At 40.8% G+C, this 27778-nt stretch overlaps 2 protein-coding genes and 1 long non-coding RNA gene across 3 annotated transcripts; all 3 read left to right on the top strand.

Moving 5' to 3' along the window:
* Positions 1 to 1616: 1616 nt before the first annotated feature.
* LOC109557002 (cornifin-like) lies at positions 1617 to 3441 on the top strand. Its single transcript, XM_019958359.2, has 2 exons — positions 1617 to 1771; positions 2783 to 3441. Exon 2 carries the CDS (start codon positions 2802 to 2804, stop codon positions 3120 to 3122), a length of 321 nt encoding a protein of 106 aa, XP_019813918.2. The 5' UTR covers positions 1617 to 1771; positions 2783 to 2801; the 3' UTR covers positions 3123 to 3441.
* A 9844-nt stretch (positions 3442 to 13285) lies between these two features.
* Positions 13286 to 15005, top strand: LOC109557001 (small proline-rich protein 2E-like). The gene is made up of 2 exons (XM_070780710.1): positions 13286 to 13365; positions 14306 to 15005. Exon 2 carries the CDS (start codon positions 14325 to 14327, stop codon positions 14541 to 14543), a length of 219 nt encoding a protein of 72 aa, XP_070636811.1. The 5' UTR covers positions 13286 to 13365; positions 14306 to 14324; the 3' UTR covers positions 14544 to 15005.
* Positions 15006 to 23319: 8314 nt separating this feature from the next.
* LOC139179956 (uncharacterized) lies at positions 23320 to 24738 on the top strand. The gene is made up of 2 exons (XR_011564264.1): positions 23320 to 23361; positions 24093 to 24738. It is a non-coding gene; the product is annotated as an uncharacterized lncRNA (long non-coding RNA).
* Positions 24739 to 27778: the final 3040 nt, after the last annotated feature.

The raw sequence follows: 27778 nt of genomic DNA, 5'->3' as shown, positions 1-27778 counted from the left end.
GATAGTGAATCATTTCTAAGAAGTCACCTTATTATGGTTGTTCAAGCAGTTCATGGGATTCCCAGGCAGTACTAGTGGTAAAGAACCTGCCTGCCAATGCAAGAGATGCAAGAGATGCAGTTTCGATCTCTGGGTCAGGAAGATCCCCTGGAGGAGGGAATGGCAACCCATTCCAATATTCTTGCCAAGAGAATCCCCATGGACAGCGGAGCCTGGCATGCTACAGTCCATAGGGTCTCAAAGAGTCAGACACAGGTGAAGCAATTTAGCATGCACGCAAGCACTTCATGTATATCTTTCTAAAATAATGCTTTCTTCTCTTTCTCTCTCTCTCCCCTTCCTTCCTTCTTCCTTCATTTCTCCCTTTCTTCTTTCACTCCCTTCTTCTCTCCCTCTTTCCTTCAATCTTTCCTTCCTCCCTCTCTTCTATGAACATATGCATCTATCAAGGAAAACAATAATTGCACATTGACTGAGCATCTTCCAGACAATGGATGAGGCTAAAGTGTAATTAGAGCTTTGGAGAACTAAATAAAGGAGATCCCAGTGGTGGCTTCAACTTCAACTTGCTCAACTTCTTTCGGAGAAGGCAATGGCACCCCACTCCAGTACTCTTGCCTGGAAAATCCCAGGGGTGGAGGAGCCTGGAAGGCTGCAGTCCATGGGGTCGCTAAGAGTCAGACACGACTTAGCGACTTCACTTTCACTTTTCATTTTCATGCACTGGAGAAGGAAATGGCAACCCACTCCAGTGTTCTTGCCTGGAGAACCCCAGGGACGGTGGAGCCTGGTGGGCCGCCGTCTATGGGGTCGCACAGAGTCGGACCTGACTGAAGCGACTTAGCAGCAGCAGTGGTGCTGTGCCTGGGACTCAGGTTAATGTGAGATAAGAGAGGTAAAGCAGTGGGAAGGGAGGAGCCATCCACATACCTGAATTTTAAGAATGTTTGAATTTCCTAAGGGCCACACCTAGTAAGAGATTGTGCATTGAGGTCAACCCTGGGTTAGTGACCTCTGTTTCACCTTATCCTGATCAGAGGATGTGGCTAGTTCATGAACTCAAAGAATCAGACTTTCTTATTCTTTGTTGCCCACAAAAACACAGATCCCATGAGAAGTAGAGTCTTAGGGCTTTTCCAACATGCTGGACAGATCCAGTCTTAACTGTCCATCCCCAGTGACATGCACAACATGGTCAATGTGGCATCTTAAGGCCCTTTAGAGGGAAGCATTTCCAAAGCAGACATTTTAACTTTTCCTTTCCTTTCCCAGGTTTGGATTTACTAAGAGATGGAATATCAGATGCTTCACTTATTACTACCATTCCCATGGCCTCCCAGGAGACACAGTAATGCCTATTGTTCATCTCCACATTCACTCAGGAAATTAAAATGCTCAACAAAATTAATCTGAACTAAATATTAGGGTCCTGTTAAACAGGTATGGTTATTTCTGGTCCCAGGAGCCTGGAGTTTCACTCTGATTTAACGTATCACCACCCAAGAACCCTGTTTCCCATAGCAACCACACTACAAATGGTAGACAGTGAGAACAGACCCGTCAAACAAAGTGACATCACCGTCAAACAATGAGTGCCCCACAAAATGTTAAGCCAGAGATTTTCACCACTAAAGCTGGAATGAAGACAGTTTAGCACCCCCAAATCCCACTTCCTTAAGGCAAGGCTCATATTCTATATAAAATGCCAGCTGGCCAGAGATTTCTCACCAGACCCAGGAGACCAGACAACTCAAACGATTCTTCACATCAGGTGAGACTCTTCACATGGATTTTCTTAATATTTGCCCAATGATATTGTATTTTGATTAAAATCTCTTTGCCATGATGTGATATATTTATTTTAAATGCAAAGTAATTTATGTTTAAGGTGACTATAGATCTTTCTGACTTCTCACTTAGATTACAGCTGTGGAATTTGGGGTCAGAAAAGGGGAATAGTTTCTGTTGACCATCTGTTCAGTTGGCAGGAGGATATAGACTGCAGCTCATGTTCAGGGCAATTTTAGTGACATTTTAATATTCTCTTTTATTAATTTTTAGACTTTGCAAAATCGAGAGGCACTGCATTGGCACTTTGGATGTACAAAAGATAACACTTTTCTTTACTCCTTGAACCTATGATCCATCAGAGAATGTAATACATAGGAGTAATTTACAAAAAAATACTGCACATAGAATAGAGAGGATGAGGCAGGTATTGTGCTGAGTCAGAATGAGAAAGATGACGGGATCTGGGAGGAGAGCCATGAGGGGTGAGCGTGTATGGACAAGCAACAACAGAATGGAAAGACTTCCAGAAACAAACACCAAGAAGACAATGTGAACAGAAGCTCATAGACAGAATTGTGTGGGCTTACGGATTTTCCTATGAGAACTGAGGCACTCTATGTGAGGGATATGAGAGGGTAGACACCAGATTTTGAACTTTAACACTTTTTCAATTGATTGTAAACTGAGGGCTTCAGTCAATCACAGGAACCTGAAGTTATGTTATGTGGCTAATGTAGGTTTTTGGAAAAGAACAGGAAGAAAGGAAGCAAAGAGAAAGGCTCCACTCCCATGGGATCAAAATAAACCACCTTTAAACTTTTCCTCTTGAAAGTGTACAGGAATCCTCAGTTTCCTTTGATTCTCAAATTCAAGGAAACAAAAATAAAGAGAAGCTTTTGTTTCTTAAGGGGCATGAAATTAAGATATTTGTCATTAGACTTGGCTTCCTCCTTGTTTTACTAAACTACTAAGTCTGCTTTTCTGTCTCTAGGTCCAGCCTTCTTTAAAGCATGAGTTCATATCAGCAGAAACAGCCTTTCACCCCACCCCCTGGGCCTGAGCAGCAGCAGGTGAAACAGCCCTGCCAGCCTCCACCTCCACCTCAGGAACCATTTGTTCCCATAATCGAGGAGCCATGCCTTCCAAAGGTTCCACAACCGGACATCAAGATTCCCGAGCAAGGCTATTCCACACTTCCGGAGCCATGTCCCGTCAGAGATCCGGAGCCAGTCTACACCAACGTCCCTCAGCCTGGAAATACCAAGGTGCCTGAGGCATACCCCTCAGTGGTCATTCCAGGTCCAAACCAGCAGAAGGACAACCAGAAGTAACGTGGTCCACTGCTATGCCCTTGAGGAACCAACCTCCGGATCTTGAACACCTTTCTCCCTTTTGTTTCTCTGTCTTCATTGTGTAGATCTTGCAATGAGTATTTTCTCTCCCTGAGTCACAGCCTCTCTTGTTTGCATCCTAAAAATATGTGCTATGAGGTTTTCCTTACTCTGAACGGTCCTCTGAGCTCTGCGTTCTGCAGAAGGCCTTAGCAGCTTTACTGGTTCTCAGTTGCTTGGGGTTCATCGGAGGGGAGAAGCTGGATTTGAAGAAATACCTCTTTCCCTTTCTACCTCTATTAAAACACCTTTAAGCACACTCCTGGATGTTGGTGTCATTGGCTGACTGTGCCCCATTCTTTGCTGTCCCATAATGAATAGGACTTGCAGTTAGAGAGGAGTTGGTATAGATAACATCTGTCTAATTCTGGTACCCTGGGCTTCTATAGGTGTGTGTGTGTGTGTGATTACATTTAGGGGGCATCCTTGGGATGGCAATAGCTACAGTGTAATAGAAATCAGAGCCTGTCATTCAGGCAGCCATACCTGGAGCAGATTTCTTCTCTGGCAGTGGACTGAGTTCTGCTTGTTCCAAGCCACCTCCAAGCCCATGTGCACTCCCTCCAAGACTCCAGTTTATTCCAAAAAACATCACTCCTAAATGTGTCTCCTTTGCTGTCTTTCAAGTAGGATCATCAGTACTATTCTAGATTCCATACATATGTGTTAATATATGATATTTGTCTTTCACAGTGGGGGAAGGAGAGGGTGGGATGGTGTGAAAGAATAGCATTGAAACATATGCATTATCATATGTAAAATAGATAGCCAGTGGGAGTTCAATGCATGATGCAGGGAACTCAAAGCCAGTGCTCTCTGACAACCTAGAGGGGTGGGGTTGGTGGGGGTGGGGTAGTGAGAGAAGGGTTCAGGAGGGAGGGGACATATGTATACCTAATGCGGATTCATGTTGGTGTATGGCAAAAACCATTACAACATTCTAAAGTAATTGTTCTGTAAAGTAAAAATAAAAAATTTTCAAAAACATCATTCCTACATTCTTGAACCTGATATTCTGGTTTTCTTCACTAGTTTTTACTTTACCCACACAAGGAGGCATTTGATTATAAGCAGCTACATGCTCATATGATCTGACACATGGGCCTCGTGTGATTAACCCTTCTACTCAAGTCCTTCTTTGTCTGCCCCCTTCTAACTATAAATAACAGTAATGATCAGAGGGGTTCTAGTTTCTTGAAGTGATTCTTCTATTTTGATACACTCTGTAAAGGCTTTCTGACTCATATTCTGTTTTTAAATTTTTATTGGAGTATAGTTGATTTGCAATCTTGTGTTTTTTTCAGGTATACAGCAAAGTGAATCATATAACTGATGTGTGTGTGTGTGTGTGTGTGTGTGTGTGTGTGTGTGTACACTCTTTTTCTAGATTCTTTTCCCATATAGGCCATTACGGAGAGGACTGAGTAGATTTCCTTGTGCTATACAGTAGGTCCTTTTCAGTTATCTATTTCATATATAGAACGGACTTAGGGACACAACAGGGAAAGGAGAGGGTGGGACTAACTGAGCGGGTAGCACTGACATCTGTACATTACAGTGTGTAAGATAGGTAACCAAGGGGGAGCTGGTGTACAACACAGGGTGCTCAGCCTGGTGCTCTGTGACAGCCTAGAGGGATAGGACGGAGGGTGGGTGGTGGCAGGGAGGCTCAAGAGGGAGGGGATACGTGTATACTTATGACTGATTCAGCAGAAACCAATATAACATAGTAAAGCAATTATCCTCCACTTAAAAATATATATATTTTTAAAGTAATGTGTATATGTTTATTCCAATCTCCCAATTTAATTCTCCCTGCTCCTTACTCCCAGGTAACCATAAGTTTGTTTTTTACTTCTGTTTTGTAAACAAGTTCATTTGTACCCTTTTTTCAGATTCCACATATAAACAGTATCATATGATATTTGTCCTTTTTTTTTTTTTGTCAGACTTCCTTCACTCAGTTTGAAAATCTCTAGGTCCATTCATGTTGTTGCAAATGACATTATTTCATTCTTTTTATGCTGAGTAATATTCCAATGCATTTATGTACCACATCTTTATCCATTCCTCTGTTGATGGACATTTATATTGCTTCTATGCCTTGGCTATAGTAAATGGTGCTGCAATGAACTTTGGCATGCATGCATCTTTTCAATTTACAGTTTTTTCCAAGTATATGCACAAGGAATGGGACTGCTGAGTCATATCGTGTTTCCATTTCTAGTTTTTTTTTAAGGAACCTCTATACTATTCTCCATAGTGGCTGTACCAATTTACTTTCCCACAAACAGTGCAAGAGGGTTCCCTTCTCTCTACACCCTGTCCAGTATTTATTGTTCGTAGATTTTCTTATGATGGCTGATTTGACCAGTGTGAGATGATAGATTTTGTAGCTTTCTGTCATTGTAGCTTTGATCTGCATTTCTTTAAGTATTAGTGATATTGAGCATCTTTTCATGTGCTCTTTGGCCATTTGTATGTCTTTTTTTTTTTTTTTTTTTTTTGAGAAATATCTATTCAGATCTTCCACCCAATTTTTGATTAGGCTGTTTACTATTTAGATACTGAGTTCTATGAGCTGTTTGTATGTTTTGGAAATTAATGCCATGTTGGTTGCCTCATTTGCAAATATTTCCTCCCATTCTGAGAGTTGTCTTTTCATTTTGTTTATGGTTTCCTTTGCTGAGCAAAGGCTTTTAAGTATATCCCATATGCCTTTGTTTTTATTTTATTACTCTAAGATGCGAGATGAAAAAGACCTTGCTGTGATTTATTCTGTCACATATTCTTGATACATATACATTCCAGAGGTTACAAGGTGATCTTGAACTGTCTTTTTTGTGTTTCCTTCTCCTGATGCTTCCAAAAGTTTTGGAAGGGTGATGATTTTGGCGTGCTACTTTGTTTGCTGAGTCATCTCACTAACTATTCATAAAATTCCACTGCGGCCCATGCTACTTGAACAATGGCCATTTGGATTTCACTTTCCATTAGGTCTGAAGCTTTATGAATGAGTTCAGAGAATTAGGGACACTTCGTTTATAATGATATCCAAGGCCCAATTTGGAGTATACAGGGGTCTGTAACATTTTCTGGAAGCAGCAGCATGCTTCAGGCCTGATTGCCCACAGATTCTATTTATCCCAGAAGAAACATTTGGTCCAGTGTCTTAGATGAATTGTGCCTTTACCCATTTGGCAAAATTTGGCTTTAGAGTGAATGCAGCTGCATTGTGTAATGTTTGCACTCGTCCTCTGTATAAATGAGAATGGACTGAGGGGAAGGTACTTGCTAGACTGGTATTTCTCTTTGAAGTCTGGACCAGCACAGTGGCTAGACCTAATGCTCATTCCAAAGTTGGAAAAGTTTAGGTTCAAATCAGCGACAAATGGAGAGAAGAAGATACAGTAGCTGAGGACAAAAGAATGAATAAATGGATTGTGCACAGAGGGAAACTCAACATTACCTGGGTTCCTTTAATGCAGCTCAAAGCAAAAAATAATATTGTTTCTTAGCCCAATTACACTAGAGTCTCCAGGTAGTCAAAGCTATGGTTTTTCCAGAGTCATATATGATGTCAGAGTTGGACCATAAGAAAGGCTGAGCACCAAATAATTGATGCTTTTGAATTGTGGTACTAGAGAAGACTCTTGAGAGTCCCTTGAACTGCAAGGAGATTAAACCAGTCAATCCTAAGGAAATAAACCCTGACTGTACATTGGAAGGACTGTTGCTGAAGCTGAACTTTTGCCACTTGAAGAGCTGACTCATTGGAAAAGATCCTGATACTAGGAAAGATTGAAGGCAAAAAGAGAATGGGGTAGCAGAGGATGAGACGGTTAGATAGCATTACCAACTCAATGGACATGAATTTGATCAAACTCTGGGAGACAGTGGAGGACAGAGGAGACTGACATGCTACAGTCCATGGGGTTGCAAAATCAGACACAACTCGGTGACTAAACAGCAACAACAACCAGATGCCAAAGAAGGTGAAGCTGTATGTTGACTGAGACCACTCCTGCTTTCGGAATCTTATAAGGTTAAACAGAATTTTTAAAATCTCAGTGGCATCATCTGGAAGACCTTCTGATTCTACAATATGATGAGGAACTGTACCAATGGTTAATGACTGAGCAGAACTGTAATAAAAGGATAGTAAATTTTAACTCATCTTCCAGGATACATATACTCTAAAAATATTATTTGGGATGGAATTTCTGGGAAATACTCCCTACAGGGCAACCTAACAATGTAGCGTATGACTCCCTGCAGGCAGGTCACTATGTAACTATAAACCCTGATGATTGAATGGAAGAAAGGAGTTTTAAATGACAAAATGCAGCAGTTGGTTGGCTGAAAAAAATACAGTCATACAATTATCACCCTTTTTTGTCATGGATGGAAAACTAAGAAACAGAGTTTTTTTAAAGATGGGGTTTTGATGAGATTAAATAAGTAGGCATATTGTGGCGAATCAAATTACCCTGAGGATTGGACCACTGAGATGAGAGAGCCTATGGAAGTCCTTAGGGCATGAAAGTGAAAGTGAAGTCGCTCAGTCGTGTCCGACTCTTTGCGACCCTGTGGATTGTAGCCCACCATGCTCCTCTGTCCATGGGATTTTACAGGCAAGAGTACTGGAGTGGGTTGCCATTTCCTTCACCAGAGGATCTTCCTGACCCAGGGATCGAACCCAGGTCTCCTGCATTGTAAGCAAGACGCTTTACCGTCTGAGCCACCAGGGAAGTCCTGGTGGGCATACTTAGGCATACTCAGATGAAATCACAGGTAGGTGTGACTACTACTGTCTAATCCTACTAGATGGGTCCCCATATATTGAGTACAAAACATGTATTCTAACTGCATTCAGATAATATATATATAGTGGCAACTGTAATAGTTTACACGAACCATCTGGTGATGATACTGCTTATAGACACCAATCCTGAAGGTGCTATAGTGATGACTGTCTCCCTGGATGGTCCTGGCCAGTGGTAATCATGGTCAAAATCTCTTCCCTACTGACAGGAGAAATGACAGTTCAGGGAACTGTCTAACTGATGTGATGATGGGTTGATTCAGTGATACTTTATTTGCTGGAGCATAGCTGGTGACTCTGTCACAGATTTCAAGTATCTCCACTTCCTCTTCCTCCTCATTCTCCTATTCTTCCTCCTTTTCCATTTACCAAACCACATCCTTGAAAAATTCCTGATCAAGACAAGGAAAGAAGATCTAGGAACATCACGTTAAACATTTAATTGGCAACAATTAGTCAGCACTTATGGAGAAGGCAATGGCACCCCACTCCAGTACTCTTGCCTGGAAAACCCCATGGACGGAGGAGCCTGGTAGGCTGCAGTCCATGGGGTCGCACAGAGTCGGACATGACTGAAGTGACTTAGCAGCAGCAGCAGTCAGCACTTAAAAAAGATAGGAAAGTTCTATTCATTAATGCATAGACAACATGTCAATGCACCAAGTTGGATAGTTAAGAGGTGTACATTGGGGAGCAAAGTGTAATATGGGTCTGGAAAAAGTGTAAAAGGGGTCTGTAAGGTTGAAGGAAAAGATAGAGAATAAACATTAGAATAATTTTTTTTTAAATAACTGTCTTTAGAGACCTAAAACATGTTTGGAAAGAGTAGAAGAAGGCAAATATATCAGATCAGTCCTAAGTTTCTATGCCACCTAGACTTCTATGCCAACTGGATTTCAGAACTTTGGTTCGCTCATCCTTTCTTCCCTCCCACACCTACTCTCAACCACTTATATGTGACGATGTGAGTCTTAAATGGTATCTTACATTTATTTCTGGTTTTGTGAAATTTAAATCTGATATTTCATTATGGAATAAAAAGATTTATTTCCTGATGAAAGAATTTTAAGTACATGACAGTAGTCTAAGGAAATGATGGGGTGACAAGAGATGGATTATCCTGATTTCATTAGAAATGTGTTTCCACATTATACAGTAACATGGACTTCCGTGGTGGCTCAAATGGTGAAGAAACTGTCTGAAAAATCCAGTTTAATCCCTGGGTCAGGAAGGCCCACTGGAGAAGGAAATGACTCGGTTCAGTCATTCAGTTGTGTCTGACTATTTGTGACCACATGGACTGAAGCAAGCCAGGCTTCCCTGTCCATCACAAGCTCACGGAGCTTGCTCAAACTCATGTCCATTGAGTCGGTGCTGCCATCCAGCCATCTCATCCTCTGTTGTCCCCTTCTCCCTTCAATCTTTCCCAGCACCAGGGTCTTTTACAGTGAGTCAGTGGACTCGAAAGAGTCTTCTCCAACACCACAGGTCAAAAGATTCAATTCTTCAGCGCTCAGCTTTCTTTATAGTCCAACTCTCACATCCATACATGACTACTGGAAAGACCATAGCTTTGACTAGATGGACCTTTGTTGACAAAGTAATGTTTCTGCACTTTAATATGCTTTCTAGGTTGGTCATAGCTTTTCTTCCAAGGAGCAAGCGTCTTTTAATTTCATGGCTGCAGTCACCATCTGCAGTGATTTTGGAGCCACCAAAAATAAAGTTTCTTACTGTTTCCATTGTTTCCCCATTTATTTTCCATGAAGTGATGGACCAGATGCCATGATCTTCATTTTTTGAATGTTGAGTTTTAAGCCAACATCTTCACTCTTTTTCACCTTCATCAAAAGGCTCTTTATTTCTTCTTTGCTTTCTGCCGTAAGGGTGATGTCATCTGTGTACCTGAGGTCATTGATATTTCTCCCAGCAATTTTGATTCCAGCTTGTGCTTCATCCAGCCAGGCATTTCATATGATATACTCTGCATATAAGTTAAATAAGCAGGGTGACAATATACAACCTTGACGTACTCCTTTTCCTGTTTGGAACCAGTCTGTTGTTCCATGTCCAGTTCTAACTGTTGCTTCTTGACCTGCATACAGATTTCTCAGGAGTCAGATAAGGTGGTCTGGTATTCCCATCTCTTGAAGAATTTTCCACATTTTGTTGTGATTCACACAGTCAAAGTCTTTGGTGTATTCAATAAAGCAGAAGTAGATATTTTTTTGGAACTCTTTTGCTTTTTTGATGATCCAACGGATATTGGCAATTTGATCTTTGGTTCCTCTGCCTTTTCTAAATCCAGCTTGAACATCTGGAATTTCATGGTTCATGTACTGTTGAAGCCTGGCTTGGAGAATTTTGAGAATTATGTTGCTAGCATGTGAGATGAGTGCAATTGTATGGTAGTTTGAACATTCTCTGGCATTGTCTTTCTTTGGGATTGGAATGAAAGCTGACATTTTCCAGTCCTATGAGTTTTTCAAATTTGCTGGCATAGTGAGTGGAGCACTTTCACAGCATCATCTTTCAGGATTTGAAAAAATAGCTCAACTGGAATTCCATCATCTCCACTAGCTGTGTTTGTAGTGATGCTTCCTAAGGCCTACTTCACTTCACATTCCATGTTGTCTGGCTCTAAGTGAGTGATCACACCATTGTGGTTATCTGGGTCATGAAGATTTTTTTTTGTATAGCTCTTCTGTGTGTTCCTGCCACCTCTTCTTAATATCTTCTGCTTCTATTAGGTCCGTACCATTTCTGTCCTTTATTGTGCTCATCTTTGCATGAAATGTTCCCTTGGTATCTCTAATTTTCTTGAAGAGATCTCTAGTCTTTCCCATTCTATTGTTTTCCTCTATTTCTTTGCATTGATCACTGAGAAAGGCTTTCTTATCTCTCCTTGCTATCCCTTGGAACTCTGCATTCAAATGGGTATGTCTTTCCTTTTTTTCTTTGCCTTTCACTTCCCTCTTCTCAGCTATTTGTAAGCCCTCCTCAGACAACCATTCTGCATTTCTGCATTACTTTTTCTTGGGAATGGTCTTGGTTACTGCCTCCTGTACAATGTTACAAACCTGACCTAAATCAAATCCCTTATGATTATACAGTGGAAGTGACAAAAAGATTCAAGGGATTAGATCTGATGGACAGAGTGCCTGAAGAACTATGTATGGAGGGAATGGCTACCCACTCCAGTCTCCTTGTCTGGAGAATTCAATGGACAGAAAAGCTCTGTGGGCTACAGTCCATGGGGTTGCAAAAGAGTCATACGTGACTGGACGACTAACACTTTCACACTTTCATAGCAACAGAAAGCCAGCATTGTAACTTTATTCCTAGAACAGACAGGGTGCCTAACCAGCCATGGGTTATAATGAAAAACTTCCGTGTCTAATGGGACAATACATAAAAAGGAAAGAACAGAGAAACTATAGAATTGTTGAAAGCTAAATGTCTGAAGGAAATGGCAATCCACTCCAGTGTTCTTGCCTGGGAAATCCCATGGACAGAGGAACCTGGAGGACTATAGTCCATGGGGCCACAAAGAGTTGGACACAACTTAGTGACTAAATAACAAAAATCTCTGAAAAGGCAGAAATGAAATCTTTTGCCAAGGTTGGAAAATGTACTAGGTCATTGTTTCCAGAACTTTAGTTATCTTCTAAATGCTCATTATATTTGTCATAATTACACATCACATGTGTTATGTATTATCAATATCTTTTGCTTTAAATTCACTTTATACTAACTTTTTGAAGTTTTAATTGGATGTAGGCAATCATACACATAAACAGGCAGGTAAAATGTTCAAATTATATACTACAATATAGTAAGAAACACAGAGATAAAAATGAGAAAGAGAGAAAGAGATTATGAAGGTTGGCAAATTCAAAATCTGCAGAAGCAAAACCCTAGTGGAAGGCCATCAGGCAGAGGTATTTGTTCTTACCTGGAGGACGACAGCCTTTTCTATTCAGGCTTTCAATGGATGAAATGAAGACTACCCACTTTATAGAGGGCAACCTCCTTTACTCAACCACTGATTTAAGTATTAATCTCATGCAAAACATCTTTAGAGAAATACCCAGAATAACGTTTGATCAAATATCTGGGCACCCTGTGCCAGTCAAGTCAGCCCATATTAACCACCAAATGTAGTGTCCAGCATACTGACAAACTGTGTGAAGAAAGTAGAGCAGGAAATATTTATAAGTTTATTTGACATATATTCCACTTTGACCAATATGGAAAATCTAAAAAGTGGGTTAAAAGTAGGTAAAATTAGTATTAATAATTGAGGAGTCATGTATGAATGGCAGCTTGTGTTAATGACTAAACTATTAATAAAGTATTTTAACTTTCATATAAAATTACTTGTTTGAATCACATTGCTTATTAGATTAAGTTTCCCAATAATTTCAAAGGGGTAGGAAGCCAGAAAATTTGAACTGTTTTCTGAGCTTTCTTCAAAAGTGGAAGAATTTAAAATGTCAGTTGGGAGACATTCTGTAGAAGAAGATAGTATATCATGTTGGGAATTATGAGCAAATAGCTTACTTTCAGTTACAGGCCTAGGGTCCGAAGTGCCAGAACATCTGAATTATGGTAGGTGATACTAAGCTCCTAGTGAATTCCCTGTGGACAGAGTTGAAACAGAATTATTAAGGTCACTGGAACCTGCTTGATGTCCTTTATTCCAAGGAGAAAAACAGTGAAAGGATGATCCTAGAGGTCACCATTTTACTGAGCAGATCTAAGTGTTACGATGGGATGGCTAGTGAGATGATCTGCAACCTGCCCTCCGTCCATTTTAGAAGAAGAAAGGAGACTTAGATTAGCAGGCTGTTGATCAGGGGAGAAAGCATTATAAGAAGGGCTGGAGGTAAAGAGAAAAGTGTCACCAGGTAGCCAGGTGCTTTGCAACCTAGTATGTACAGCAAAATGGTGACCAGTTCAACTGGAATAAGACAGGAAATTTTATAATTCATGGACGGTGAAAGATAGAAAAGGGTCATATTCCCCAATCAAGAAAGGGAGCTTTTGAGTACAAATTAGAGAACCCTCCAAATCCTCCCTCTGTCATAAACCCCTGATACTGAGAACTAAGGCAGGGACTTTTTGAGTCATGAGAACCTAATCCAGTGAGGAGATCCTGGAGCAGGACATTTCCTCTTTTCAGAGTCCCTGTCAAGCCAGTTATGGATGGATTTGCATTTTGGTTGGGAAATGACTGGACCAGTTTCGGCAGCTCCACCTCCCCTTGGTGGGGCACCAAACCCAGATAAAAAGGCCCTCTGTTGCACCAGTGCCATCCTCCTGCTACTCAAGTCCTGATAGACTTTGGAGAAACTGGTGAGTCTGATTCTTCAGTTCAACTTTGTTCTTGGGCTCCAGAATATTGAATTTATGCTGGAGGCAGCAAATTCGGTGGGTCCAAAGTTATGATCAAGTGTTTAATGGTACTTATTGGATGGGAGGCTTTCCCTGGTGGCTCAAATGGCAAAGAATCTGCCTGCGATGTGAGAGACCTGGGTTCCATCCCTGGGTCAGGAAGATCCCCTGGAGAAGGGAACAGCACTCCAGCATTCTTGCCTGGAGAATTCCATAGACAGAGGAACCTGGCAGGCTACAGTTCATGGGGTCACAAAAAGTCAGACACTACTGAGCGAATTTCACTTTCATTGGATGGGAATTTGGGCACAGTGGTATACTGTATTTATTAAGTTTCTGGTACATACTTTGAATTACCCTATTGAACTGTAAATTAATAGGAAATCTTTGACATGAAAAGGGAAACAAAAAAGTATTTTTTCTGTTTTTGCATCTTCCTGGTGTCCTTCTGCTGTAATTTCAGAAGCATTTATCTTAAAAGGTATGAGGTCCTGTGTCCCTCCTGATGACCCTTTGTGCTGTACACAAGTTATCCTGTTGGGACCTCATGAGAGATAATAAAGATAAGAATTGCTTGTGAGCTTGCCCAGGATTTTAGAACTTGTGATGGCTTTTCCTGAAAATGCTGTTTTCCTGAAAACAAAATAAAACAAAACAAAACATCACGTGTGTTTTAAACAAAACTATTTTTTTAAAACATTGTATGATAAAGTGAAGACTTTCTCTCGGCTAATGAAGCAATTTTCTAAGGAGGGAGTAGCCAGAAATTTGTTAAAAGAAGTTGAAGAGTTTAAAGGGCATTGGAGATTGGAGAGGTTCTGTCTGATGGTATTACACAATTTTTGCCACGTCCCTCTGTAGGAGTTCCTTGTTGTGAACACTGTTATGTAATTTCTTTCAGATTCTAAGATTCCAGAAAGATGTCTTATCAGCAGCAGCAGTGCAAGCAGCCCTGCCAGCCACCTCCAGTAGTGTGCCCTCCCAAGTGCCCTGAGCCTTGCCCACCTCCAAAGTGCCCTGAGCCCTGCCCACCTCCAAAGTGCCCTGAGCCTTGCCCACCTCCAAAGTGCCAGCAGAAATGCCCTCCTGTGCCACCTCCCCAACAATGCCAGCAGAAGTGCCCACCCAAAAGCAAGTAGAAGCATCAGCTTTTATCTGGATCAGGAAAGGATGAGGACAGTTGACTCACCTAGCTCCACAGCTCCACCTTCATCTTCTCTTTAAAGCCTATCATGGATACAGAAGAAGCTTCTCCACCCTTCAGCTGGCAATATGCCTGTGATGACTCCTCACAGCCAGAGATATTGCCTTCCTGAGGCTGCTGCGCCACTTTCCTCTGGGAGGACAACTGAGAAAGCATCACAGCACTTCAGAGGGAAGAGCAACAGCTCTCCTCCTGGGCACCATCATGGGACTGTCTCCCTGTATTCTGTGTCTGTCACCTGGGGACGGGTTTCTATCAGCTGGGCAATTGTTACTTATCCTCCACTTCCTGAGTAAACTACAATTTCTTTGTGTGGCATAAAAATGTTTTCTTTCTTTTAAAGCCTGCTTTTAACAGTATCATATCATCATCTTGGTTTGTTTACACCCTTCTTTGATGCCAAGTTTTAGGCTCTCACAATCAGTGTTATCTGAATCTTGCCATGCTGTTAACAATCATTTCTATATAATTTCAATACATATTATTTTCTTAGTTATTACTTGATTGATTTTATAATCAAATCTTTTAACTTCTTAGGTTTACAGTCCCTTTGCTAAAATGTAGGGAAAATCTTATTTACATTGCAAACTTGTCTGAGGCATAAAATTAAATGAATTGTTTAGTTTAGTTGGCACAAGCCAGTCACAAAAATGCCACTTTTTTGGGTGAGGCAGTTCACCATTGTCTCCCTCATCACCACAAGCACCACCACCACCACCACCACGTTTGCTCCACAGGAAAGTGGCTCAGACATAACTAGTATAGCAAGCAAGGAGATTCTTAGGTTTCATTACTCTTTCCCATTCTGTTATCCCATTATTCTTCTAATTTGACCTTGGGTTTAATGTGATATTGCTGATGAAGTGTTTTTTGGAAATTAGTGGGATGTTCCACATAAGTATAGCAGTTCTTGGACTTCCTGGTGGTCCAATGGTTAAGAATCACCTGTGCCAATGCAGGGAACACGAATTCATTCCCTGCTCTGGGAAGATTCCACATGCTGGGGGACAACTAAGCTTGTGTGCTGTTGAGGTCCTTTCATGGACCGGAACCTGGTGGTCTGGAGTCGACGATGAGAAAGTGAAAGAATGAGATAGGCTAATATTTCTTGGGTTACTGAGCCAGCTTTCGCGTTCTAGGAAATCAGCCAGAAATAGAGAGATAGAGAGAGAGAAAGAAAGAAAGAAAGAAAGACATGGGGACCCAAGCTCTGATGGAGCAAAGATGTTTTAATCAACATGGTGTGGGCATATATGCTGTAGTTATTCTCAGCAAAGATGAAGATTAAAATTCCAGACTTATAAAACATAGGTGATCCATATTAAAGAGAGAGAGAGTTGTAAACAATCACTTTTACCGTATGGTCCACAAGAAGGAAGAGGGTGCTTATCACCGTATTGAAAAACTAACGAAGGAAATGCCTTGATCCCTCAGCCCCTGGAGAGGCTTGCCTCTCCTCTTAATTCCTGTATTCAGGAATTAATAAGGAACAGAGGATTCTGGACAGATCCAAAACAGCACACAGGAAGCCTCCTGTTAAATACTTCCTGACAGTGTGCCACAGCTACGAAACCTGCCCACTCTACTCTCGAGCCTGTGCTCCTGAACAAGAAAGCTGGAATGAGAAGCCTGTGCACCCCAAAAGAGAGTGACCCCTGTTGGCTGGAACCAGAGAAAGCCCGCTTGTTCTAATGAGGACCCAGTATAGCCAAAAAATAAGTGAATAAATAAATAGAATTTTTTAAAAAAGAGAATAACTTTATTTTTAAAAATAGAGTAGTTATTAAAACATGGGTAGTACAGAAGAAAGGGAAACTAAAGAGTCCTTACCAGGCAAAGTGTTGCCTCCTCTCCATGTATAGCCCCTGCTCTTCTTTCTCCAAAAACACATCAATCTCAGGGTTTTTATCTTTTTCACTTCTGGATTTACTTTCCAGATTGTTTTGACCCCACCTTTGAAGAACATTAAGGTTAACAATATTTGTTTAGATTTACAAAGTCTCTGTTCCTATGCAGTTTGTTTGCCAAGTGCTTAACTTACTAGTGAAGTCATTGTGACAGCAGATATGTTCTTTAAGCATAGATCTTACTTTTTTTAACATTTTATTTTATATTGGAGTACAGTTGATTAGCAATATCGTAGTTTCAGGTGAGTGAATCCGTTATACATATATACGTATCCTTTATCAAATTCTTTTCCCATTAAGGTTGTTACATAATATTGAGCAGACCTACCCTATGCAGTGGGCCCTTAGGGGTTATCTATTTTAAATATAGCAGTTTGTATATGTCAGTCTCAAACTCCTAATTTTGCCTGTGCCCTACCTAACCCACCTGGTAACCATAAGTTCATTATCTAAGTCTGTGAGTCTGTTTCTGTTTTGTTCGTAAGTTCATTTGTATAATTTCTTTTTAGATTCCACACATACAGTGACATCATACAATATTTCTCTTTCTCTGTCTGACTTTCTTCACACAGTGTTACAGGTTCTATGTCCATCCATGCTTCAAATGATGTTATTTCATTCTTTTTAATGACTTAGTAATATTCCACTGCATTTTTGTACACCAATTTCTCTATTCATTCCTCTGTTGATGGACATTTAGGTTGTTCCTGTGTCCTGGCTTTTGTAAATAGTGCTGCAATGAAGACTGTGTTGTATGTATCTTTTTGAATTATGGTTTTCTCTGGGTACATGCCCAGGAGTGGGATTGCTGGGTCGTAAGGTAGTTCTCTATTGAGATTTTTCCCTTTGTTGTGCAAAAACTTTTAAGTTTTATTAGATTCAATTTATTTTTGTTTCTTTTTTTTTTTATTCTAAGAGTTCGATGACAAAAAGATCTTGCTGTGGTTTATTCTGACCTATATTCTTGTTACATATTCAATACATTAGAGAGGCTGCAAGGTGATCTCAGACTGTCTCCTTTGTGTTTCCTGCTTCTGGTGCTTTGAAGACCTTTGGAAGTGTGCTGATCTTGGCATGCCACTTTGTTTGCTAAGTCATCTCACAGTTTTTTCATAAAATTCAAACTCAGACCATGCTATTTGAACACTGGCCAATTGGATTTCAATTTTCATAGGCCAGAAGCTTTGTAAGTAAGTTCCAAATATTAGGGGCACTTCATTTGGATTGTTCAGTTCAGTAAGTTTAGTTGCTCAGTCATGTCTGATTCTTTGTGACCCCATGGACTGCAGCACACCAGGCTTCCCTGTCCATCACCAACTCCCAGAACTTGCTCAAACTCATGTCCATCGAGTCAGTGATGCGATCCAACCAGCTCATCCTCTGTTGCCCCCTTTTCCTGCCTTCAATCTTTCCCAGCATCAGGGGTTTTTTCCAATGAGTCACTTCTTTGCATCAGGTGGCCAAAATATTGGAACTTCAGCTTCAGCGTCAATCCTTCCAATGAATATTCAAGACTGACTTCCTGTGGGATTGACTGGTATGATCTCCTTACAGTCCAAAGGACTCTTAAGAGTCTTCTCTAGTACCACAATTTAAAAGCATCAATTCTTCAGTGCTCAGCTTTCCTTATGGTCCAACTCTCACATCCATACATGACTATTGGAAAAACCATAGCTTTGACTAGATGGACCTTTGTCGGTAAAATAATGTCTCTGCTTTTTAATATGCTGTCTAGGTTGGTCATAGCTTTTCTTCCAAGGAGCAAGCGTCTTTTAATTTCATGGCTGCACTCACCATCTGCAGTGATTTTGGAGACCAAGAAAATAAAGTCTGTCACTGTTTCCATTGTTTCCCCATCTATTTGCCATGAAGCAATGGGACCAGATGCCATGATCTTCATTTTTCTGAACGTTGAGTTTTAAGCCAGCTTTTTCACTCTCCTCTTTCACTTTCATCAAGAGACTCTTTAGTTCTTCTTCACTTTCTGCCATAAGGGTGGTTTCATCTGCATATCTGAGGTTATTGATATTTCTCCTGGCAATCTTGATTCCAGCTTGTGCTTCCTCCAGCCCAGTGTTTCTCATGATGCACTCTGCATATATGTTAAATAAGTACTTACAGCTCAGTTTTATTTGGCAAGCAAAGGAAAATATATCCTCCAGGTTGAGGGCTGGCTAACCCAAATGATGTGAAGAGAAGACAGCCCCCAGGCTCAACTTTGGCTCCTCTTTTTATATGATTTTTCTCCTCCCCTTGAGCCTGCCCTATGTAAATTGGGCTAGCCAGGAGGGCTGTCTGTTTTACCTGAGGTTCTCACTCTGGTCCACAGGCCTTCCTTTGTTCTATTTTCACTGGCTTTTCCCTTCTTTGTTTTTAGGCACTGCCATTCTGGACTCCTTTTTCCTATTCTAACTAGCTAACAGATGGAATCTAGGAAACACTCCCTACAGAGCTGCATAATAATGTGGCATATGAATCCACAGTATTCATGTGGTGGATCAATATGTAACTATAAACCTTGAAGACTGAATGGAGGAAAAATCTTGAGTTATAATGGACAAAATGTAGCAGTAGGTTGCCTGATGAAATGTAGGGTACTATTATCACCTTTTTTTTTTGCTATAAATGGTAAACCAATAAACAGAATAGATAAGAGCATGCTTTTTTGATGGGATTAAAGCAGTAGGCTTATCACGGTGGATCAAATTACCCTGAGGATTGGCCCCACCCTGAGATGAGAGAGGCTATGAAAGTCCTTATGGCATACTCAGGGGAAATGACATCAAAGTGTGGCTACTACTGTCTCATCTTACTATATCAGTTCAGTTCAGTTCAGTTCAGTCGTTCAGTCGTGTCTGACTCTTTGCAACCCCATGAATCGCAGCACGCCAGGCCTCCCTGTCCATCACCAACTCCCAGAGTTCACTCAGACTCACATCCATCGAGTCAGTGATGTCATTCAGCCATCTCATCCTCTGTCGTCCCCTTCTCCTCCTTCCCCAATCCCTCCCAGCATCAGAGTCTTTTCCAATGAGTCAACTCTTCGCATGAGGTGGCCAAAGTACCGGAGTTTCAGCTTTAGCATGATTCCTTCCAAAGAAATCCCAGGGCTGATCTCCTTCAGAATGGACTGGTTGGATCCCCTTGCAGTCCAAGGGACTCTCAAGAGTCTTCTCCAACACCACAGTTCAAAAGCATCAATTCTTTGGTGCTCAGCCTTCTTCACAGTCCAACTCTCACATCCATACATGACCACTGGAAAAACTATAGCCTTGACTAGACGGACTTTTGTTGGCAAAGTAATGTCTCTGCTTTTGAATATGCTATCTAGGTTGGTCATAACTTTCCTTCCAAGGAGTAAGCATATTTTAATTTCATGGCTGCAGTCACCACCTGCAGTGATTTTGGAGCCCCCCAAAATAAAGTCTGACACTGTTTCCACTGTTTCCCCATCTATTTGCCATGAAGTGATGGGACCAGATGCCATGATCTTAGTTTTCTGAATGTTGAGCTTTAAACCAACTTTTTCACTCGCCACTTTCACTTTCATCAAGAGGCTTTTTAGTTCCTCTTAACTTTCTGGGTCCCCATTATTGAGTATAAAACATGTATTATGACTGCAGTCAGGTACTTAGTACACAGTAGCAACTTCAATAGTTTACATGAACCATTTGGTGATGACACTGCTTGTAGACACTAATCCTGAAGGTGCTATAGTGATGGCTCTGTTCCTGGATGATCATGCTCAGTGGTAATCTTGGTCAAAAGCTGTTCCTTATTGACAGGAACAGTGACAGTTCAGGGAACCTAACCTGTTTAACGGATGTGATGATGGGTTGATTCAGTAATCCTTTATTTGCTGGAGCATAGCTGGTGACTCTGTCACAGGTTTCATGTATCTCCACTTCCTCTTCCTCCTCATTCTACTATTAACCACATTCTTGAAAAGCATCCTGATGATTTGGCCAAGACAAGGAAGGGAGATCTACCAATATTACTTTAGATGTTTAAATGGCAACAATTAGTCAGCCCTCCTGACCACAGGAAGAATTTGAAAAGATATTAAAGGACTATTCAGTAAATGTATTGACAACATGTCAGCATATCAATGTTGGAGAGTTAAGAGGTATACACTGGGGAGCAAAGTGTAATACAGCAAGCTGAGGTGTCTGGACAATTGAAGGAGAAGACAGAGAATAAACATTAACATAATTTTAAAATTATTGTCTCTTAGAAGCGCAAAACATCTTGGGAAAGAGTAGAAGAAAGCAAAGTATCAGATCAGCCCTAAGTTCATAATTACCCTAGATTTCAGATCTTTAGTGCTCTGATTCTCTCTCCCCTCACAAACCTGCTTTCAATCATTTGTATGTGATGGTGTGAGTCTTACATGGTATCTTACATTTATTATTGTTTCACACAATTTAAACCTGAAGTTTAATTGGAATACAAATATTTATTTCCTGATAAAGAATTTTAAGCACTTCATAGCAGTCTAAGGAAGCGTAAGAGTGAGGAATACAGGGGACATCCTGAGTTCATTAAAAATGTGTTTCTACATTCTACAGTAACATAAACCCAGCATTATAACTTATTTCTAAACTAGACAGGAACCCTCAAAAGCCAAGGCTCACCATAAAAAGCCTGAGTGCCCAAGGGAACAGCACAGAAAAGAGGACTGTTCAGCTCCGGGAAAGAACAGGGAACTGTGGAAGCATCATTGAGGGATAAATCTGTGAAAGGCAGAAACAAAATCTTTGGTCAGGGTTGGAAAACATACTAGGGTATTGTTCACTGAAAGTTAGTTATTCCCTAAAGGCTCATTATATTTGCCAAAATTACAGATCACATGTATCGCATAATATTAATAGTTTAACTTCAATTTATACTAACTTTTTGAATTTCTAATTTAATCGGCCCCAGAAAATCATGTACATGAAATTGTATATTACAGTGCATATATATTTTATAAAAAAAGAGTGAGAGACACACAGAGAGACAGAGAAAAAGAGAGAAATAACTAAAGCTGGAAAATTCAAACTCTACCGAGCCAAAAACCCTGCTGAAGGTCAACAGGCAGGTGAATTATCTCTTACCAGGAGAGGGTGAGTCTTGTTCTATTCAGGTCTTCAATGCACTGTTGAGAACTACCCACCTTATAGAAGGCAACCTCTTTTTTCAGGCCACTTATTTAAACATCGCATGTGCCTGCTAAGTCACTCCAGTTGTGTCCAACTCTGCGACACTGTGGACTATAGCCTGCCAGGCTCCTCTTAGCTCATCCACAAACAGCCTTAGAGAAACACACAGGATAGTGTTTAACCAAGTATCTGGGCACCCTGTGCCAGTCAAATTCACTCATAAATGAACTATCAAACCTTCCAGCACACTGACAAATTTAATGAAGAAAGCAGAGAAAGAAATAGGATCATTTGACTTATATTCCACTGTGACTGTTATGGAAAATCTTTTAACATTTTAAAATGGATTTTTAAATGAATTGAAAGTATAATAAAATTATTATTAATGATTAAGATGTTATGCATGAATGGCAATTAGCTATACTGAATGAATTATTAATAAAGTGATTTCAACTTTCATATATAATTAGATGTTTGAATGGCATTGCTTTCTAGACTAGGTTTTCCAATCATTTCATAGGGGCAGGAAGCTAGAAATTTTGAACACTTCTCTAAACTTTATTCAAAAGTGGAAGAAATAAAGAGGGGCCCCTTGGGAGAAATTATGTAGGAGCAGGTGGTATGTCAAGTTGGGCAGTTATGAGCAAAAAGCTTTGCTTTCAGTTGTAGGTCCAGGGTCTAAGCTGCTGGAACATCTGAATTACTATAGGTGATGTTACACTGGTATTGAATTCCCTGTGATCCAAGGTAAAACAGATTTATAAAGGTCAGAGGAATTTGCTTGATGTCCTGCTTTTTATGGATCATGGCAGTGAAAGGAAGATTCTAGAGGTCACCACTTCACTGAACACTAAGTATCATGACGGGAAGGCTACTGAGCTGGAAAATTCAAACTCTACCAAGCCAAAACCCTGCTGAAGGCCAACAGGCAGGGGAATTATCTCTTACCAGGAGAGGGTGAGTCTTGTTCTATTCAGGTCTTCGAGGCACTACAATTATTCCAAAATCTGTTTTTTGTTTGAAAGAACCAAGCAATCTTTTGAGTTGTTACTTTGATTTTACGAAAATAGCATCTTTAAGAAAACCCATATAAGTTCTGAAATTCTGTGTAAGCTCACAAGCAATCCCCATCATCATTATCTCTCATGAAGTCCAAACAGGACAAGAAGAAAGGAGACTTAGATTAGCAGGCCATGGATCAAGGAGGAAACCATTATAAGAAGAACCTGCGGTAAAAAGAAGGCTGTCGCCAGGTAGCCAGGCCCTTTTCAACTCAGTATGTACTGCAAAATGGCAACCAGTTCAAGTGGAACAACATAGGAAGTTTTATAACTCAAAGAAGGTGAAAGATAGAAAAGAGCCATCTTCCTCAAACAAGAAGGGGAGCCTTTGAGTACAAGTTGGAGAACCTGCCAAATCCTCCCACTGCTGAAAATCCCTGAGAGCTAAGGCAGAGACTCTTAGTCATGAGAACATAATCTAGTAGGAGATTATGTTCCATCCTGGAGCAGGATGTTTCCTCTTTTCAGAGTCCCTGTCAAGCCACTTATGGATGGATTTGCATTTTGCTTGGGAAATGACTGAACCAGGCCAGTTTTGGCAGCTCCACCTCCCCTGGGAGGGGCAGCAAGCCCTATAAAAAGGCCCTCTGCTGCACCACCACCATCCTCCTGCTACTCAAGTTCCGATTGATTTTGGAGAACTGGTGAGTCTGATCCTTCGGTTCTACTTTGTTCTGGGGCTCCCAATGTTGAATTTATGCTGCAGAGAGCAAATATGCTGTGTCCAAAGTTATAATTGTGTTTAATGCTACTTTGTTGATGGTTGATAGGAACTTGAAATTTAAGCCCAATGATATATTGTATTTATTAAGTTTCTGGTACAATGTTTGAATTATCTTATTGAAAAATAAAATAAATATGAAGTTTTTGACATGAAGAGGTAAGGACAAAAGTACTTTTCCGTTTTCTGTATTTTTTGGTATCCCTCTGCTCTGGTAGAGAAGCATTTATCTTAGAAGGCGGAGAACCCTTGTATCCTTCTTGGTGAACCTTTGCTCTGTACACAAGTAATCCAGTTTGGACTTCATGAGAGATAATGATGATGGAAGTTGCTTGTGAGCTTACACAGAATTTCAGAACTTATGATGGGTTTTCTTAAAGATGCTATTTTCATAAAATCAAAGTAACAATTAAAAATATTGCTTGGTTCTTTCAAACAAAAAACAAATTTTGTAATAATTGTATGAGAGAAGGTTTTCTTCTGACTAATTAAAAACTCTCTTAATGAGGGAGAAGTCAGAAATTTGTTAAAAAGAGTAGAAGAAATTAAGCACATTAGAGACTAGAGAGATTCTATCTGATGGTATTACATAAGCTCAGATTTTCTCCTTGTAGCAGTTCCTTGTTGTGAACACTGTCGTGTAATTTCTTTCAGATTCTAATACTCCAGAAAGATGTCTTATCAGCAGCAGCAGTGCAAGCAGCCCTGCCAGCCACCTCCAGTAGTGTGCCCTCCCAAGTGCCCTGAGCCCTGCCCACCTCCAAAGTGTCCTGAGCCTTGCCCACCTCCAAAGTGTCCTGAGCCTTGTCCACCTCCAAAGTGCCCTGAGCCTTGCCCACCTCCAAAGTGCCAGCAGAAATGCCCTCCTGTGCCACCTCCCCAACAATGCCAGCAGAAGTGCCCACCCAAGTATAAGTAACAGCATCAGCTTTTATCTGGATCAGGAGAGGATGAGGACAACTGACTCACCTAGCTCCACAGCTCCACCTTCATCTTCTCTTTAAAGCCTACCGTGGATACAGAAGAAGCTTCTCCGCCCTTGAGCCAGCAGTATGCCTATGGTGATTCCTGACAGCCAGAGGTTTCCTTCCTGAAGCTGCTGTTCTGCTGTCCTCTGGAAGGACAGCTGAGAAAGCATCCCAGAGCTTCACATGGAACAGCAGCAACTTTTCTTCCAGGCACCATCAGAGGATTCTCTCCCTCTCTTGGGTCTGTCTATCACCTGGGCAGGGATTTCTACCAGCTGGTCAACTGTTGCTTATCCTCCTCATCTCAAATAAAGTACAGTTCCTTTGTGTGATGTCAAAAATGTTTCCTTTCTTTCAAAATTGTTTTTAATAATACTATACCATCTTCAAGTTTTGTTTCTATCCTTTGATGCCAAGGTTCAAGCTCTCACGAGCAGCGTTGTCTAAATTTTGAGTCTTATCAAAGAATCAGTTCAGTTCAGTCGCTCAGTTGTGTCCGACTCTTTGCGACCTCATGAATCACAGCACGCCAGGCCTCCCTGTCCATCACCAACTCCCGGAGTTCACTCAGACTCACATCCATCGAGTCGGTGATGCCATCCCACCATCTCAGTCTCTGTTGTCCCCTTCTCCTCCTGCCCCCAATCCCTCCCAGCATCAGAGTCTTTTCCAAAGAGTCAACTCTTCGCATGAGGTGGCCAAAGTACTGGAGTTTCAGCTTTAGCATCATTCCCTCTAAAGAAATCCCAGGGCTGATCTCCTTCAGAATGGACTGGTTGGATCTCCTTGCAGTCCAAGGGACTCTCAAGAGTCTTCTCCAACACCATAGTTTAAAAGCATCAATTCTTCGGTGCTCAGCCTTCTTCACAGTCCAACTCTCATATCCATACATGGCCACAGGAAAAACCATAGCCTTGACTAGACGGACCTTTGTTGGCAAAGTAACGTCTCTGCTTTTGAATATGCTATCTAGGTTGGTCATAACTTTCCTTCCAAGGAGTAAGCGTCTTTTAATTTCATGGCCGTAGTCACCATCTGCAGTGATTTTGTAGCCCAGAAAAATAAAGTCTGACACTGTTTCCATTGTTTCCCCATCTATTTCCCATGAAGTGATGGGACCAGATGCCATGATCTTCGTTTTCTGAATGTTGAGCTTTAAGCCAACTTTTTCATTCTCCACTTTCACTTTCACTTTCATCAAGAGGCTTTTGAGTTCCTCTTTACTTTCTGCCATAAGGGTGATGTCATCTGCATATCTGAGGTTATTGATATTTCTCCCAGCAATCTTGATTCCAGCTTGTGTTTCTTCCAGTCCAGCGTTTCTCATGATGTACTCTGCATATAAGTTAAATAAGCAGGGAATACTTCTACATAATTTTAATTCCATGTTATTTCCTTAATTATCACTTGGTGGCTTCAGGAATGAAATATTTGCCTCTCCTGGTTTTCAGTCCCTTTAGTAAAATGTAGGGAAAATTGTATTTTCATTTCAAACTTCTGAGGAATCAATATTCAATGAATGTGTATAATTCAGGTGGCACATGCCAGACTCATACATAGCACTTGGAAGACAGCAGGTCATCATTGTCTCCATCATCACCACCATCACCACCACCCCTGTTCTCCTCATCACCATATTTGCAGTTGACTCATTCAGCTCCACAGCTCCACCTTCATCTTCTCTTCAAAGCAAGTCATGAATACAGAAGAAGCTTTTGCATCTTTCAGCCAGCAATATGCCTGTGGGGACTCCTGACAGCCAGAGGTTTCCTTCCTGAGGCTGCTACACCACTTGCCTCTGGGAAGACAGCTGAGAAAACACAGTGCTTCAGAGGGAAGAGCAGCAGCTCTCCTCCCGGGCACCATCAGAAGATTCTCTCCGTCTTCTGTGACTGTCTGTCACCTGAGCAGGGGTTTCTACCAACTAGACAATCGTTACTTGTTCTCCACTTTCTGAATAAACTACAATTCTCTTTTGTGATGGTAAAAAAAAATTTTTTTTTCCTATTAAAAGCACTTACAGCCATAGCATATTGTGTTTTGGTTTATTGTTATCCTTCTTTGATCCTAAAGTTACAGCTCCCACAATCGATGCTGTCTGAATTTTGAGTAATATCAGAGATTCTTTCTGATCTTCCGTGATGGGTCAGTGGTAAAGAATCAGCCTGCCAATGCAGGAGACATGGGTTCGATCCCTGATCCAGGAAGATCCCATGTTTCGTGGAGCAACTAAGCCCATGTGACACAACTATTGAGCCTGTGCTCTAGAGCCCAGAAACCCCAACTACGGAGCCCACATGCTGCAACTACTGAAGTCCAAGCGCCCTAGAGCCTGTGCTCCACAAGAGAAGTCAGTTCAGCATGAAGTCCGCACACGACAACCAGATAGAAGCCCTGCCTCATGGTAGCTGGAGAAAAGCCCATGTAGCAGTGAAGACCCAGCATTGCCAAATTAAATTAATAAATACACTGTTTAAAACAGAAAGAAAGCTCTTTTTAAAAAAGATTATTTCTATATAACTTAGAATCATGTTAATTATTGCTTGACTAATTTGAGTAAACAATTATTTAACTCCTCAGAATTAAAGTCCCTTTACTGAAATGGGGAAAACAGTGTTAACTGCAAAATATCTGAGGCATAAAAATTACATGATTGTGTGTACTTTAATTTGCACATGTTGGGGCACAGAAATGGCACTGGGAAGACAGCACATCATCATTGTCTCCATCATCACCACCATCACCATCATCGCCTCACCACCATGCTTGCTGCAGCAGGGAAGTGACACGGACATAACTAGCACAGCAACCAAGAAGATTCTTAGGCTCCATTGCCCCTTCACTTTCTCGTTGTTCTTTTTCTCTTCTAATGTAACCTTGTGTTTAATGTGATACTGCAGATCAAGGACTTTTGGAATGTAGTGGCACATTCTGCATGAAATTATAGCAGCTCTGAAAACATGGGTAGTGTAGAAGGATGGAAATTTAAAGGATCCTTACCAGGTAAAGTTTTGCCACCTCTCCATGTGTACTACTTGGTTTTCTTACTCCAACAACTCATTAACCTCAGAGCCTTAAATGTTTTTTCATGTCTGAAATTACTTCTCTGTTTTGACACCAACCTTGAAAAACATTGAGGTTTACAATGTTTATTTAGATTTACAAAGTCACTGTAGCTAGGCAACTTTTTTCTAATGTTTAGCTTACTAGTCAAGTAAGCTGTGAAAAAGGATATATTCTTAACCAAACTATTCTTTATTTTAACTTTTTTTGTATATTGGAGTATTGTTGGTTAACAACGTGTTAATCTCAGGCATACAGCAAAGTCATTCAGTTCTACATATACATGTATCAATTCTTAAAAATCTAATA

This window comes from Bos indicus, chromosome 3 (assembly GCF_029378745.1).
Source record: "Bos indicus isolate NIAB-ARS_2022 breed Sahiwal x Tharparkar chromosome 3, NIAB-ARS_B.indTharparkar_mat_pri_1.0, whole genome shotgun sequence".
Lineage (NCBI taxonomy): Eukaryota > Metazoa > Chordata > Mammalia > Artiodactyla > Bovidae > Bos > Bos indicus.
The sequence above is the reverse complement of the archived record's forward strand: the minus strand, read 5'-3'. Positions and strand labels throughout refer to the sequence as shown.

What these genes read in the sequence shown, in the direction of transcription:
- LOC109557002 (XM_019958359.2), top strand. Translation starts at nt 2,802, where the DNA reads ATGAGTTCATATCAGCAGAAACAGCCTTTCACCCCACCCCCTGGGCCT.
- LOC109557001 (XM_070780710.1), top strand. Translation starts at nt 14,325, where the DNA reads ATGTCTTATCAGCAGCAGCAGTGCAAGCAGCCCTGCCAGCCACCTCCA.